We start from the raw sequence: 16705 nt of genomic DNA on the forward strand, positions 1-16705 counted from the left end.
AATTCTAATGCAGCTATATAGTCTATATATCTTAACTAGCTATTCACAGAGGAGTTGCAACAACTCTAAATGCTAACCAGGACTTTCGAATTAGTCAAGAAAATCAGATACCAGTGGCAGCATTTTTGCTACTAGAGAATGAACACTCAGCTGAAACCTGATACCCAAAGAACACAGCCTCTTTTACATAGTATCCAGGCAGCTGCCAGGAGTGACAGAGAATTCCAGGAAAACTAATTTCTGCCCAAATCCCACAGCATGATGCTGGCTGCACATTCACCCTTCAGGTAACTTCCAGTTTCTGAACTAATTTTTGAAACCTGATCTTTATAACTCCATGTCTGCCTATAATAGTGTTAGTGGACTAATGAGGTGTTAACTTCATGTCAGGGAGTAACTAAATGTATCTATACCTCAAAACTTGTTGTTGTTTCCTGCCAAATCACTATACCAAGACCAGAAGGACGGATTAATAATCAGGTTCAAGGTGCCCAGCATTGAGTTCAGCTCTAAGAAGGATGAGAGAACATAAACTCTGAACCTTTTGTGGAGCCTAATGAGAACTTTCCTGAAATGTATATGCATTTACAAAGATTACAAAACTTCCCAAACTCGCCACTGTAATTATTATTCTAGGAGGCACAAAACCTCAAAACAAGAACATGGATATTCTCTGAGACAGGATTTAGAGTACAGAAGCCTGGGTTCATGGCTCTTAGGCCTTCTGTCAACCTTCTAAGACATTAAACAAATTAATATGTTCATTATATTTCTCTGGTAAGATCTTATTATCGTTTTTTCCAAAGGGGTCAATTACTAAAAGTTAAGAGCCACTGACATTGAGAAGGAAGTGGAGGAAAGATGGAAAAGTCCTGGGGCGCCTGGGTGGCTCAGTCAGTTAAGTGTCCAACTCTTGATTTGGGCTCAAGTCATGATCTCAGGGTTGTGGGACGAAGCATCACCACAGACTCCCTGCTCAGCACTGAGTAGGCTTGTCCCTCACCCTCTGTTACCCCCACCCCTGGCTCATGTTCTCTCACTCCCTCTCAAATAAATTAAATAAATAAATATATATAAAAATCTTTTTTAAAAAGATGGAAAAGTCCTAAAATTTATCAATGTAAAAAAATCAGAAATTAATTTACTATATAAGGAATTTTTAAAGTTCACATAGTGACTGTCACTCTAGAACTAAAACGGTGACATTTAAAATTGGAAATGGATGGATATAATTATGGATATTTAAAAGCCCTGGTTTTTCTAGGCTGGTTAACATAACAGCTATAATTTAAGAGGCCAGTATACATATGTTAGAACGATTATGCTTTAAATCTAACTGTGGGAACATGTGAACAGTAAACAATGCTTTTATGATCATAAGCCTTAAACAGAAATGCAGTACATACCTTAGGGGTAAACATGTGGCGGATGCCATCAACTGAACCATTTAAAAGGAGTGCTCTGATTAGGAAGCATATAAGTACCACATATGGGAACAGAGAACTAAAGTACATGATCTACAAAGAAAAAAAAAAAAGTAAATATCAGTGAGACACACTAACGACTGTATTCCTTTCGGTAGTTAAGATTATATTTTATTCTATATTTTGACAGTCTCTGTTTTCATAGCATGACTAATAGTACTATTAATACGTTGTATGTCCAGCATATTAGAGTGGCTTATTTGTCTCAATGGAATGTGATTTATTTAAGATCCTATTTAAGATATAATGAGAAATAGGGAACCTCTATTACTAACACTGCTTTAAAATAGTCCACAGGTATGATGTAACTTGAACAGTGTCCTTTTCTTATAGTTCACAAGACAAGCAAAATTTAAGAGAAATAATGGCTACTTTCTCCCTAATTCGTACTTTGATTTTAGGTAACAGCAACAGCAAAAAAAAAAGAGTCCTTTTTTTTTTTCATTAATCAAAATTCCATTGTAATTCTGTAAAGCTTCTGGAGTAGAGAGCGGGCCCCTGTTAAGACTCCTAAGACTCTGAATAATTAACAATGTCAAGGTTTAACTTCCTGCTTCACAAGTGTTCACACTCAAAGTTACGCGAATGTTTATCGTAGAAAAGCAGTTGTCCTGACCAGATATTTACTGCTTCCTTGACATCTCAGCATGGAAGGCTAACAGGTCTCTACAACTTTTCAGGTCCAGAAAAAGAACTTCTGACTTTCCCCCAAAGATGTCCCCACCCGTCTCCGTGTCAGCAAATGGGGTGACCATCCATCTAGGTGTTAAAGTCAAACATCCAGACGTAGTCCTGCCCTACTGGTAATACTCTCTGAGTTTCCAGGCTACCACTCAGGTTATCTTACTCCTGAGTCATGCACTCCAGGGATCTTTAACACAATTGCAATAAAATGTGAATTGCTCTCTCTTAAGCTGCAAAGCCTCTCTAAAATTAGAGTGCCTCCCCTTCCGCCCCACCACCCCTTCCCCCAACTGAGCTCTGCCCCTAGGGCCTTGCCAGTGGCCTCAGACTCAGCTCTGCTGCTTCAGGACCCAGCAGGGCTGCACCCTAGGTCTGAGGCTCTCATCTCCTGGTCTGTAGGACTTGCTCTCCTGCTATTTGTGTCTCACCTTCATCACCAGTGAACTGAAACACGGGGGTCAATGGAATTAACAGCAAAAATACAAATCTTCTAGGTATTAACATAAAATTTCAAAAAATTTCTTTGATGAAATAAGGAAAGATTATGAGTGACTTTAGCTTTCACTATAAAACAGTCTTTATGTTCTTTCTTTTCATTTAAACAATTATTATTTAACTCCCTAAAATGACATGGTCCTTGTAGCTTGTCCACAGACATTTCTAGGGGAGCCTGAGGCAGGCACCATACACAGGAGTGGTGATTAGCAGAAGCAGGAGGGGCTCTATCTAGCATACTAACTTTGCCAGAAGACTGAATGCCTCTGATCATAGCCAAGCAAACCACAACCCAGGCAGCCAGCAAGCAGACGGTCATCTTCCAGTTTAAGCCTCCACTTTCAGAAATGGAACTGGAAATATTCAGGGCTTCCCTGTACCAGTAATAGGTGGTGGCAGAACTTTTTTCACATTCCGGCTCGACAACTGTAGAAAGAAAGATATTACAATCATTTCAGAGGAAGAGTAATGGCATTTTTCTTCTCCCCAGTAAGCCTGTAAATCAGTCCTTAGCATTTCCTAGGAAAGTACTATTAGTCTAGAGATGCATTTAAATTCACAGTAAAAACTCAATTGAGCAAAGTTGTGAAAAATCCACAGACATGTATTCTTGCTGGTGGTTTTTATTACACATTTCTGAAATAGGAAATGTGTAAGCTTTTTTTTTTTTAATCAGAGTAAGTGAAGCACATCAGGTTTATAGCCCCGTCCATGCCCAGAATTATTTGACTGACTTCCTGTGACAGAGTTGTCAAGTATGTAGCTGCTGGTCATTACGTGACTCATGAAATGAAGCTAGTCTAAAGTGGTATGTGCTGTAAATACAAACTGCGAAGAAAATTTCAGAGACTTAGTCCAAGAAAAATAATGTAAATGAGTACATCGATAATTTTTATATTAACTATTTATTGAAATGTTAATATTTTAAGAAAAACATTTCCCCTACTTCTTACTTGTTTCAATGTGGCTACTAGTAAATTTTAGACTATATATGTGAGTTGCATTCCAAATTTACCGGACATCACTACTATAGGGAATTGTCATTTATTTAAAATGATTTTTAAGGATTTAAAAATAAATGATGGGAAAACTATGAAACAATGGAACTAAAGGCATAAAAACAATTACTTCAATCCAAATTCTTTTTGTCCTATTTTCTACATTATTTTTATTTATTTATCTCCTCTATGATTACTTGCAGGTCTTTAAAAAAAAAAGAAAAAGAAAAGAAAAAACTTGTGTTACTGAAATATAGTTGACATAGAATGTTATATTCATTTTAGGTGTACAATATAGTGATTCCACAGCTCTGTACGTGACGTTATACTCACCACAATAAGTATAGTTACAACCTGTCACCATACACTTATTGCAGTATTACCATCTTCCTTATGCTGTGCTTTGCATCTCCATGACTTACTTATTTTATAACTGAAAGTTATATTTATTTTAACCAAAATTTAAGGCATCAAGAAAGATGTACAAAATAAAAACTGTCAAAATTAGCAACTGAAGGGTTATGATATTTGACCCTAATGTCACACGGCATGATAAAATAACTTAGGAAGAGCTAGTAAAAATTAGATGGTGGCATCAGTCTTCACTCTAAGTATGCCAATCCTAAAAGTGAGAGAAGCTTGTTATGACAATTTTGGAACGATTTTTCGACCTTGTTTTTTTTTCCCACCTTATTTTTAAAAAAGAGAAAAAAAAAAAACCTCAAAATCTCATCAGCAACTTTATGATCGTTCTATACCGAAACACTACAAGATACAGGTCTTACAAGTGTGTGAAGCATTTTTCACCAAAGGACATTGATCCCAAGGAAGAGGTTGCTGAAAAGACTGAGAAAAATAAAACAGACTCCAGCCAATGATGACATTGTAGTAGAGAGCCACAAAAAAGCACACCTGCAAAACAAAATAGTGAGATGACATTACACCTCCCATGCCCCTTCCTTTGGAACAAAAATGAAATGCATAAAACCCCATTTAACCTATTAAAAATCCTCCTCATTTCACTTTTATTTGGGACACCTTATTTTTTCTAAATAGATGTCCATGTTAGATCTTAAGAACATGCATTATCAAGATGAACTGTGTTAGTATTTACAGCTTGGTTAGTGTATTAGCACAAATTCCAATGGTGTTTTTTAAAAACCTGATTAAAGAGTTGAATGGAAATATACACTCAAAAGGTTTCATTTAAATGCAAACTACACAATTATAAACCCTGTAAAAGTTATATGGCATGTACCATACTAGGAAACTTACTACACAACTTGCAAATCCGATGCCACCCAGTTTAGGGCTTATATAATTCCACACACCAATGCTTCCTCGCCGAATTCTTTGACCCACAGAGAGTTCCAGGAAAAAAAGGGGAATACCTATTACCAGTAGCAGTATTAAATATGGCAAAAGATATGCACCTACAGAGACAAGAACAAATAAAATAGATGACATTTTCAACAGTCACAGTAGAGAATACACTAATTTTGAATATTTCATAAAATATTTGAACTTCTATATAGTATAATTACAAAAGACTCTAAAGAAAATGCAACTTCACCATTTTAACCTTTCTAGTATTTGAAACCTGAATGTGACTGCTACATAGAGTTTCTTTTAATAAATAACTATAATAAAAATGAAAATATAGGGGAGCCTGGGTGGTTCAGTGGGTTAAAGCCTCTGCCTTCAGCTCAGGTCATGATCCCAAGGTCCTAGGATCGAGCCCCACATGAGACCCTCTGCTCAGTGGAGAGCCTCATTCTCTTCCTCTCTCTCTGCCTGCCTCTCTGCCTACTTGTGATCTCTGTCAAATTAATAAATAAATTTTTTTTTAAAAAAGTGAAAATATAAAGTTTTAATTTCATTTTATTGAAAGGGTAAAACAACTTCATATTCCATTTTAAAAAAACTGATTCCTTAAAATTAATTATTTTCTCAGGTAGGTTCCACAAATTCCTGGAATTCTTACTCACACAATGCTCATGAAGTCATTTATTAAATATTATTCAAACTCAACTAAACATGCATTCCAAACTAGATAAATTAGAATGAATGAGATTTTATAGTATTAAAGTTTACTTTTTCCCGTAAATAACAATAGGGGAGGAAAAAATGGCTGCCTAGATTGAAAAAGAAAAAAAAAAAAAAGGAAAAGAAAAAGAATTTCTACCTCAGACAAATGTAATTTTTTTCCTATATATACTTCATTTAAAAAGTAAGTTTCAGGGGCGTCTGGGTAGCTCAGTGGGTTAAAGCCTCTGCCTTCAGCTCAGGTCATGATCTCAGGGTCCTGGGATCGAGCCCCACATTGGGCTCTCTGCTCTGCAGGGAGCCTGCTTCTCCCTCTCTCTCTGCCCGCCTCTCTGCCTACTTGTCTGTCAAATAAATAAATAAAATCTAAAAAAATAAATAATAAGTTTCAGAATTTTTTTTTTTTTTTTAAAGAGAGAGATAGAGAGCATGTTTGCATTCTGAGGGTGCTGAGGGGTTGGGAGAGCAGAGGGAGAAGAGAGTCTTAAGCAGAATCCATGCCCAGTGTGGAGCCTGTCACATGGCTGGATCTCACAACCCTGAGATCATGACCTGAGCCACAATCAAGAGTCAGAAGCTTAACAGACCAAGCTACCCAGGCACCCCAAAAGGAATTTTTTTTAATTTTTGAAAATTCTGTGAAGGCGCAGTGAGGCTGAATGAGACACTAAATATTTAATAACTATTGTAAAATACATGTGCAAATATATATATATATCCATGTAGTAAGGTTTCCATACTTAAGAAAATTATCTTATAGCCAAATCTCAAATTAAGACATATGACTAATGATTTTAAAGTGGTTTGACAATGTTAATATTAGGCTCTCTTAACTGATAAAGTTAAATGTGAAATGTATCAATTCCTACATAAGAATACATATGCAAATTGTTCATTAAGTAACCACTAAAATGGACTTCCTACATTCAGATTTCTTATCTGGAGCTTTGTCCAACCAGGGATTGTCAAGTCAGTCATGCAACTGATGGGTGTCAATGCCCTTTTCAAATAAGAGGCCATTATTGTATTTTCCTATTTTATTTTATTTTTTAAAGATTTTATTTACTTATTTGATGAAGAAAACCATATCAAGAGAGGGAACACAGGCAGGGGGAGTGCTCCCGCTGAGCAGAGAGCCTGAAGTGGGGCTCCATCCCAGGATCTCAGGATTATGACCTGAGCTAAAGGCAGATGTCCAGTGACTGAGCCACCCGGGTGCCCCTATTTTTCCATTTTAAAAAAGTGTTTAATGGTATTGAATAGATTTTGGAAGCTATTCAAATTTTTCTGGTAGCTATTATGTTAAAGAAGTAAACTTTTCTTTTTTCAAGGTATTTATCTCCGTTTCTCTATATAGCTCTGAAATAATGACCACATAACAATAATTTCCCTAATATAGTGGTCCACAGAAAATCTCTACTTTCTTATGACTGATTTGTAGTCCTTTGGACTTGAATTGATTCTACAGATGGGTATGTAATGTAAAGCATGGATGCATGAACTCATAAAACAGAATGATAAAATACCTAACTCTAAAAAGATTAGGAACGTTGGTGCTAATGATCTGAAAATGTTTCCCAAAGGACTGAAAGTGCATACATGCACCTAATCCTAGAACGTGAATGAATTTACGTATGTGTGAATAACTAGAGACAGAATGAATTAAAACGGGATTCACTGGGAATCTTTCCTCAGTTATATGTGCATGGCATGCTGTTAGATGCTTAGCTTTCTCTTCTAACTCAAATTACTGTTAGCCCCCATATTAAAAATAGTCATAATTAAATAATTAAACTAACTAAATAAAAACATCATAACTGAGATATAACTGAGCATTTACTATCTGCCACTCATATTTCTAAGGATGTTACATGTATTTACAAGAATCCAGTGGGGTAAGTACCATTATTATCACTTTACAGGTGTGGGAACTAAACCGGAAGAAGTAAGTTAACTTGTAAAAGGTCACATGGTCAGTGTTGGGAAGAGCCAGGCTTTAAGGCCAAATTGAATTCAAAACTTGGGCTGGTGGCTTCTATATTACACTACTTATTATTAAGTTTAACCATTGTACTTTTAAGTTTAATATCTTCAGACAAATCAACTCATGCTTGGTCTATCACTTCTTTTTTGTTTTGTTTTGTTTTGTTTTTTTACTTTATTTAAGAAAGAGAGAGAGAGAGTGTGAGAGCCGGGGGGAGGGGTAGAGGGAGACGCAGACCATGCTGAGGAGGGATCCCGAGGTGGGACTCGATCCTAGGACCCTGGGATCATGACCTGAGCTGAAGGCAGACACCCAACTGACTGAACCACCCAGGCACCTGGGTCTACCACTTTTTAGTTGTATTACTCATGAAGTGCCTCAAGTGACAAATGAGATTCAAGTTAGTCTGAGGCTATTTGACTAAACAGCCAGAAAACACTACTCAAATACCTGGAAGGCTCAATGCTAAACTGCATGTTGGGTACAGACTTTTGTTCCCTGACACTATTTTGAAACAATAAATTCCACTGGCATCTTATAACATCACTGTCTAGTATTTGTGATTAAAAGGGAGGAAACAATAGTAGGAAGAACATTTTGACTCTACATATGAAAATGAGGAAGAGCAATTTTTGTTAAAGACTAATTCCTAAATATGAAATCCTTTGAGTTATCCCTAGACAAAAATGGTATTAAATGGAAGGCGAGGTGACTTCAGCCAAGACAGTCTTCTTCCTTAACAGTCTGGCCAGTAAGGCTCATGAGGTAAAAGGCTTAAAAATCAGAATTCATCTTCTGCTAGTCTTGGCAAATGGGCTGGCCCCTGAGAAACAAAAAGCAGGGTAGTATGTAGCTGCTTATAGCTGATTTGATAAATAATTCATATGTAGTGTTAATGACTAGCAAGGAGCTTCCAGCGTAGGTGGAGGGATGCGTAGTGTATCACAGACTTCCTGCATTGATTTTTACCTCTCAAATGATTCATCAAACAGGCAACTTTTTCCAAACCTGCTGTTTTGTGCCTAACTAAATAAACTAAACAAGATCTTTAACATATTTTGTCATCAGAAGACCTCAATTTTTTATCTCATACTCTAAAAAGAATTTTCACGTATGATTATACTTATTTCATTTGATTTGTACATCAGATATAAAACCATATCTTTGGCCAGTCAACAAAACTATCACAAACTAGAATCAAATACCAAAATATTCTTTCTACCCTTTGTGTGCTGAAATGCAGTTAATATAATACTTAATTTTTGACCACATTTATTTTAATAGTTTCCAATAAAACTATTATTTTAAGAGTTTCCATTTAATAGTTTCCTATATATAGGCAACAAAGTTCAACCCAAATGTTAGTTAACATTACTTGACTTTGGTGTACTATAGAGCCTGTGTCCTACCTGAACAATCCATTCCTTTGTAGATGCTTTTTTTCTGATATTTAAGATAATTTTTGCTAAATAACCGTTACTGGTTATATGCAAAAATCCAAAAAACTAGAATGCTATGTTAATGGGAGATATTTTTGTTAAAAAATTAAGGGTGGGGGGTGCCTGGGTGGCTCAGTGGGTTAAGCATCTGTCTTTGGCACAGGTCGTAATCCCAGTTCTGGGATGGAGCCTCCGCGTGGATTTGGGCTCCCTGCTCTGTGGGGAGTCTGTTTCTCCCTCTCTCTCAGCCCCACCCCCCTCGTTCTCTCCTGCTTTTTCTCTCACCCTCAAATAAATAAAATCTTTAAAACAAATGAAATTAAGGATGCTAACTTCTTTGAAGTTTTCTTTGAAACTAAGCATTGTCCCCAAATACTGCAGCATTAGAAATAAAATATATATTATATATAAGGATGAAGAATGTCTGCCATTACATTAATTATCTGGTTAAATCCCTTCTCCTGGGATCTACAAAGTTCTGGTCAGCACTTCAACACCACAATTATTCTAAATTATATGCAATTTTGTTTTTGAAAAGTGAAATAATTTAAAATTCAGAGTTAATAAATTATGGAGAGAACACTCTTTCTGACTTATTTCACCAGTACTGTCTTATACCGGAAACGTTGGGGTTTTTGCCAAAGAGAATAACTGACAGGCACAAGGGATGCCTCTAACATTTTTGTTAGAAAGGTCAGTAATTTAGCAATGTTTAATAGCATCCACAGAAAAAAATCTGAGAATGTATTCCCCTCAAGCAATCTTTGAGTATTCATAACAAGCCATCTGCTCCTACGGAAACCGAATCTGAAAACAGAATTGAGCCCACTTCCAACAAAGGAATCTCCCTGGCTTTACAGTGGAATCCGTGGCTTCTGAAATAATGAGGCTGCAGAAACAACACGAGCGATTCAAGACAGTCAATTGCAATTTATTCAGCAATGTATCACTCTTAACAACAGAAACCAAAAACAAAAACAAAAACAACCCCAAAACTTACCGCCTCCATTCTTCTGACATAGGTATGGGAATCGCCACACATTTCCTAAACCTACAGAAAATCCAACTTGGGCCAAGATGTACTGTAGCTTACTGTTCCAAGCTGGCCTTTCATCCTCGACTTCGGACTCTTCTTCAGCATCTATATCTTTCTCTTCTTGAACATCAACAATTAGTTCACTCTTCTTAAAAGCATCATCAGCTGAGTCTTCATTGGAAAGAAGGTCTTTAACAGACTCAATAACTTCATCGTCTAATTCTCTTTTTACCACCTTGCTATTCTTCGGCATTGGAAAGTCTGGGTAGAACAATTTTTGTTTTAAATTTCCTGATGGTAAATGTGTTAATTCTTTTTTGAAATATGTTAATTGATATGAATAAAAGATGGAGAGGAGTATCAAATAAATCCTTGGCTCAAGGTGACAGAGTCTTAATGGTTCCTGGATCCCTGTATGTCCAATATCTTATGGGTACCTGTAAAATTTTAAGTTGAAAAACAATAATATTTAATAAGGAAAAACACTTAAAATACTGAAAACTCTTTATTATAAATTTTTATGACAAAAACTCTTTCTACAGAGTATAACAACATCTGATCGTCCTTTGCCCTTCAGAAGTGTAAACAGTATGAAGTACACATGTGCTTCAGACACACTTTCTTTTAACTATGTCTTCCTTCTTGCACAAGTCTAATTTGATCTCAGGTATATTCTAATGCCTAACAGATGCTATTTGTTAGTAATTAAAATTTTCTGACTTTTTTTTTTTCTTAATTCTTCCTTTTTACTTCTGACTGCAACATATCCCGCATTTTATTCCTTCTAGAATTTTATATACAATTGCATGCCATCCTGTAAATCTGTCTTATGCAGAATCTCTTCTGTCCACATATTCATCATTCACTCACTTGATATTATTTGTAAGATGGATAAAATTCAGAGATATAAACAGTAATGCATCATATGTGATCAGCTTTAAAAGAGCTTATCTCTACTGGAGAGAAAGGCACTCCCCAAATAACTACACCACATTACATAATTTATATGACCCAACATCATTAGAATGCGAGAGATCAGGAAGGGTGGATAAAAGCAGCATTACTGTTGGGCAGGGATGGAGTGGGCCCCACCAAACATAAATACCAAAACCAGAAGCAGGACTGTTATTATTTGTGTTATTCTCTCACATGACCCTGAAAAACCCACTGCCACCACTTTGGCATTTTTCCCTTTCTTTATATCTTTGTATGTTATATCTCATATCCTTTTCTCTGTTCAAATACAGACCAAGTAAGGTATGTATAGGGTATGTCTACAAACCAGTGACATTGTCTATTTTAAAAAGTGTTAAAACATATGAATTTTTCTCTTCAAAGCTGGCTTGGGTGCTTTAGAAATAATATCCTAAGAATTCTGTCACTTATTGCTAGAAAAAAATAGAATTCTTTGATAGAACTGTGTTAGATTTATTTTCAAAGTCAGAGAAATAGCCCATCATACTTTAATTCACAATCTTAATGAACAAGACAGGGTGCTGATTAACTCAATGCAAAAGAAAAAAGGAATTCATTAACTTGACCATGTAGCTTATTTGCTGCTGTTAGGCTTGGAGGTGTTTAGTTGTTTCCGAACTAAAATACATACCCTAAGAGCAAACCTTCATTTTGGATTTGGTGAAGATTAAGAGGTAGGCTGTAAAGGAAATTCTGAAAAAACAGCACTGCAAAATTTTTAAATAATAGACCCATCTCTAGAATAATGTAACAACTTCTCACAGTGACTACTGTGAATAGATCACCAAGTTTTTGATGTGGAAATAGTTTCAAGAGGTTAGGGATTATGTCTGTTTAGTTTGCTTTCTTTTCCCTGAGAGCTCGGTAAATATTAGTTGAGTAAATGAGTAAATACAACCATTGAAAGACTGAAATAAGCTAACTTACCAAATAATTTTTACTGTAAGAAAACAATCTGGCATATAGGAAACTGTAATTTGTGAGACATGAATTATGTAAAGATCCACACTTATTCAATTATCTAAAGATAAACTGTTGGCACAGTAATTTAACTGATACATAGATAAGAGCATTGGCTTTAATCTGACAAACTTGGAGCTGAGTCCTAGTTCTTCTATTTATCAGTTGCATAACTTCTGGTAGTTAAGTTATATCATTCTAAACCTTAGTTTCCTCAATAAGCTAAGGTTATTAGGTATTCTTTTTGCTTTTTCCATACAAATAGAAAGGTAAGGAATGTATCAAAGTTTAGAAATGCTTTTACAGTAAAAATACCCACCATTTCATAAAGAAAAAAATTAAAAGACGGTTACTCATGAGCCTCCCACAAATCATCTCATAAACTACAGTATTTCTTCTATAAATGTCTAGTCTTTGCAGAAAAAAAAACAAAAAAACACCCAAACAAAAAAAAAAAAATTGAAATGAAAAATAACAACTGTGGACACTGCAGAATGTTTTATTACATTTTTAATGAATAATCATACAATTGTACGTATAATATCTTTTGGCAAATTTTACATTTAAAAGTTCCTTTCTTAAAAAAAAAAAAAAAGTTCCTTTCTATCAGACTGGGGTGCCTGGATAGCACAGCTGATTAAGTGTCCAACTCTTGGTTTCAGCTCAGGTCGTGATCTCAGGGTCATAAGATCAAGCCCCATGTGGGGCTCTGAGCTCTAGGCACAGAGTCTGCTTAAAACTCCCTCTAGCCCTCCCCGCCCCACCCTGCACTCATGCTCTCTCTCTCTCAAATCAATAAATAAATCCTAAAAAAAAAAAAAAAAAAAACACACACACAACTTTCTACCAAATTATCCAGATTTTGTATTTTCCACAAAAAAGTCCCAAATGTAAACAAAATTTAAATACAATGGTACAAATGCCTGAAATATACCTAGTATATAAAACATATCTATATATACATATTATATAATGTAATAATCCTAGGTAACATTTATAAAATGAAACATATTTAAAAAGATGGCTAAATATCTTGTTGCATTTATTTAGAGCTGTCTTCTTAACTAGGCCATAAACTCTGTCTGGAAAAGGACTTTATTTCACTCATTTCACATTTTCAAGGTTTAAAGTTGTTGTCATATGAATGAACCCCAAAAGTAGGACAGAATAATATTGTATGATATCTACAAGTATTCTGCACTATTACCTGTTTGGTTGTTTGGGGATTTTTTTTTTATCCTAGGTCCCTATAACTTACTGAGTCAGAGACCTTCTTTTCAGAGGCCGCATAAAGCCAAAAGTAAAGTAACTTGTAAAAAGTTAGTATACAAGACAACAGTTTGGAAACCCAATTAATTTCACATCTTCAAGACCCAACTTTTCTAAAATATAACATTTTTTTTTATGATGCCAAAAGCTTTCTTGAAGGACTTAGTTCATAAAAGTAGACTATACGATAAATAGCAAGGTTGACCACTGCCAAAAACATATTAATCATTGCTACATTTGAGAAAAGAAGAAATGAAGCAGAAATGTCCAGAAAACAAGCGGGGTGGAAGGTCATACAACATCAGTACTCTACAGGTCACAGGCAGTAGGATAATCAGTTTCAAGTTAACTGCACGGCCAAGTTAGCACACACCATCCCTGCAACAGAAGTTAAGCTATCATCCACTGCACTTCATCTGCACCTAGGAGTTGCATCAGCAGTCGACATCATGACCTGGAAAGGGCCTCCTGTCTACCCCTGAGCAACAGACAGTCAAGATCAAGGGTCAAAAAATTATTACTCATGGGTTAAATACAACCTATTATGTGATTTTATAAATAGAATTCCATTGGAACATAGCCATGCCCACACATTTGCATATTTCTATAGCTAATTTTGTGCTGCAACAGCAGAGTCACTTTGTACAAACTGCAAAGCCTAAAATATTTACTGACTGTATTGAAAAAAATTTGACAACCAATGTTCCAGAGAATATATCTGAACAGAAGATGTGGAGTTCCTCAGATCACTTCATCGAGGCTCCATTTTCATGGCACTAATTTCTTTATCAAACAGTATGACAAGATAAAACTCTCCTCATTTAATGATAATTACTAAGAATGACAAGGTTCTATAGAACCAGGGAGATGGGAGTGGTTATAGCTGAAAAGGGAAGAAACAGAAGCAAAAGACAAATGTAGAAAATAGCTTTAGAGTTTCAAACAGGTTACTTATTTAAGAAAACTCAGATACAGGTGCCTGAGTGGCTCAGTGGGTTAAAGCCTCTGCCTTCGGTTCAGGTCATGATCCCAGAGTCTTGGGAGCCCCATATCAGGCTATCTGCTCAGCAGGGAGTCTGCGTCCCTTCCTCTCTCTCTGCCTGCCTCTCTGTCTACTTGTGATCTCTGTCAAATAAATAAATAAAATCTTAAAAAAAAAAGAAAGAAAAAACTCAGATACAATAAAATCAAGATTTTTTTTAAAAAGTGTCCCTTTAAAATAAAACTCAAAGAAAAGATGTAAAAGATGATTGGGAAGAAAAAAGTTAGGTGGATATATACAGAATACAGATAATAAATGGGAAAATTCAGTATAGGAATAAAAGGCACATTAGAAACAAAGTCTGCTACAAGTACATCCATAGACATAGAGAACAGACTTCAGGAAACTTCTCAAAAAGAATGAAAAGAGTCAAATATCTTAAAGGAATTCAGAGAAAAAGCTAATGGAAATAGAAGTCAGATAAAGGTGATCCAACAAACTTAGAATTGGATTTTATAAATCCATTGAGAAACTAAATTTATATCTATACTTTTGGCTTTATGCAGCCTCTGAAAGGAAAGGAAGATAATAGAATTAATATGACACAAAATTCTGAAAGATAAATTAACAGAAGTTTTGCCTAGATTCATATTTTCAAATAATAATAATACAGAAGGGTGAATACTGAAAAATACTGGGCTAAATATTCTTAGGGATTTCAAGCAGAAGTAGAAAGGGGAAATAAAAGGACTTCTCAGGATGTTTAATAACCTCCAAAAAAAACTAGAAGGAAAAAATACTCGATCTCCATTTTTTTTTTTTTTAATTTTACTTACATATTTGACAGAGAGAGACACAGCAAGAGCAAGAACAGAAGCAGGGGGAGTGGAAGAGGAAGAATAAGGTTTCACGCTGAGCTGGGATCCTGATGTGAGGCTCTATCCCAGGGTCCTGGGATCATGATCTGAGCTGAAGGCAGATGCTTAATGACTGAGCCACCCAGGTGCCCCCTCACTCTCCAATTTTTATACTCACTTATTTTGTATTCCAATTATAAATGCCACAGGCAAATAATCTTGTCTGTGAGAAATCCGACAATCCCTTTGAGGAGGGAGAGGAACAGGTTACATGATCGGGAAATGTGGCTAACCAAGAGAGAGAACAAAGTACAGACGTCAGTAAGAGAGAAGTCATGTTAAAGGATAAAAGTGAACATTAATTTAAACAGGAAATAAGCTTTAAAATCTAAATGAATTATGTTTAAGGGGAAAAATATAAGTCAAAAAAGGAAATAACTAACAATCAGGAATTGAAATGGGAGAAGATAGAAATAAAAGTATGAGAATATCCTCATCTTTCATATGAGGAAGCAATTTAGGATACTGTCTAAATATAAAACTCATAGTCAAAAAGGGGATAATGACCCCAACCTCTTCACGTTTTCATATAATCTTTCTTACTTACTTTTTATGAGATCTTATAGAAATTTATATTTATTGCTGGGAAGAGACATGTATTAATGCCACACACTCTATCTAGTTTCTAGAAACAGACTGAGTTCGAATCCTAGCTTGCTCTATCACTTATGGTTTTATGACCTTGGCTAAGTTACTTTGTTATCTAATAATAAAGTGCTTAGATAAATGCCAAAACATTGACAGAACTCAATATATGCCTTCTTTTGTTATTTATAATTATTATCACTCTTATAGTTGTACACTTACAACTGGTTTATTGCAAATTATTAAGGATAATGTAGGTCTAGAGCCAATGTTATATGTTTAAATTGTTTTAACATCACTTTTTTCCTAATGCTAATTTTCTTTTGCTGCATAACAATTTACCTCAAAACTTAGTGGCTTAACAAACAAATGTTTTATTTGCTTATGATTCTGTGGGTTTGCAATTTGAACTAGGCTTAGGCGATCAGTTGTTTTGCTGGTCTTGACTCAAGTCCCTTCTTCCCTACAGTCATCTGTCAACTCAGCTGGGTAAGGATGGGCTAGGATGGTCTTACATTCTGGCAGGAGGCAGCCTACCAGCCAGAGCACTTTTATTCTCCCATATGTAGTCTCTGCAAATGCTAGCTTCAACTTGTTGACATTATAAGCTCAAGAGTTCCAACCCTACCCAAAGGAAGTAAGCCCAAGATGCAAATGCTAGTAAAGCCTCAGTGTAACATTTGCTAATGTTTCAGTGGCCAAAGCAAGTCACAGCTAAGTCCAGACTGATTTGAGTGGGTAAACTCTACCTTTTGATGGTAGAAGCAACAAAGTCAAATTGCAAAAGGTGTACATAGAGAGAAAAGAAAAATACAGCCAATATTTTGAAATTTTGAAAATATTTTTTGAAA

General features: G+C 35.6%; 1 protein-coding gene across 2 annotated transcripts in view; it reads right to left on the reverse strand.

The window, feature by feature from the left end:
* Nucleotides 1-16705, reverse strand: part of SLC6A15 (solute carrier family 6 member 15) — a 43782-nt gene that overhangs the window by 14235 nt on the left and 12842 nt on the right. For both annotated transcript variants that reach the window (XM_004748598.3, XM_004748599.3), the window contains exons 2-6: nucleotides 10131-10603; nucleotides 4937-5094; nucleotides 4447-4573; nucleotides 2908-3089; nucleotides 1407-1517 (exon numbers count right to left, since the gene is read on the reverse strand). In XM_004748598.3, coding sequence (XP_004748655.1) covers nucleotides 1407-1517; nucleotides 2908-3089; nucleotides 4447-4573; nucleotides 4937-5094; nucleotides 10131-10419 — 867 coding nt within the window. In that variant the 5' untranslated portion in view covers nucleotides 10420-10603. The remainder of the gene's footprint in view (nucleotides 1-1406; nucleotides 1518-2907; nucleotides 3090-4446; nucleotides 4574-4936; nucleotides 5095-10130; nucleotides 10604-16705) is intronic.

This window comes from Mustela putorius, unplaced genomic scaffold, assembly GCF_011764305.1.
Source record: "Mustela putorius furo isolate JIRA1106 unplaced genomic scaffold, ASM1176430v1.1 tig00000640_pilon_pilon_pilon, whole genome shotgun sequence".
Lineage (NCBI taxonomy): Eukaryota > Metazoa > Chordata > Mammalia > Carnivora > Mustelidae > Mustela > Mustela putorius.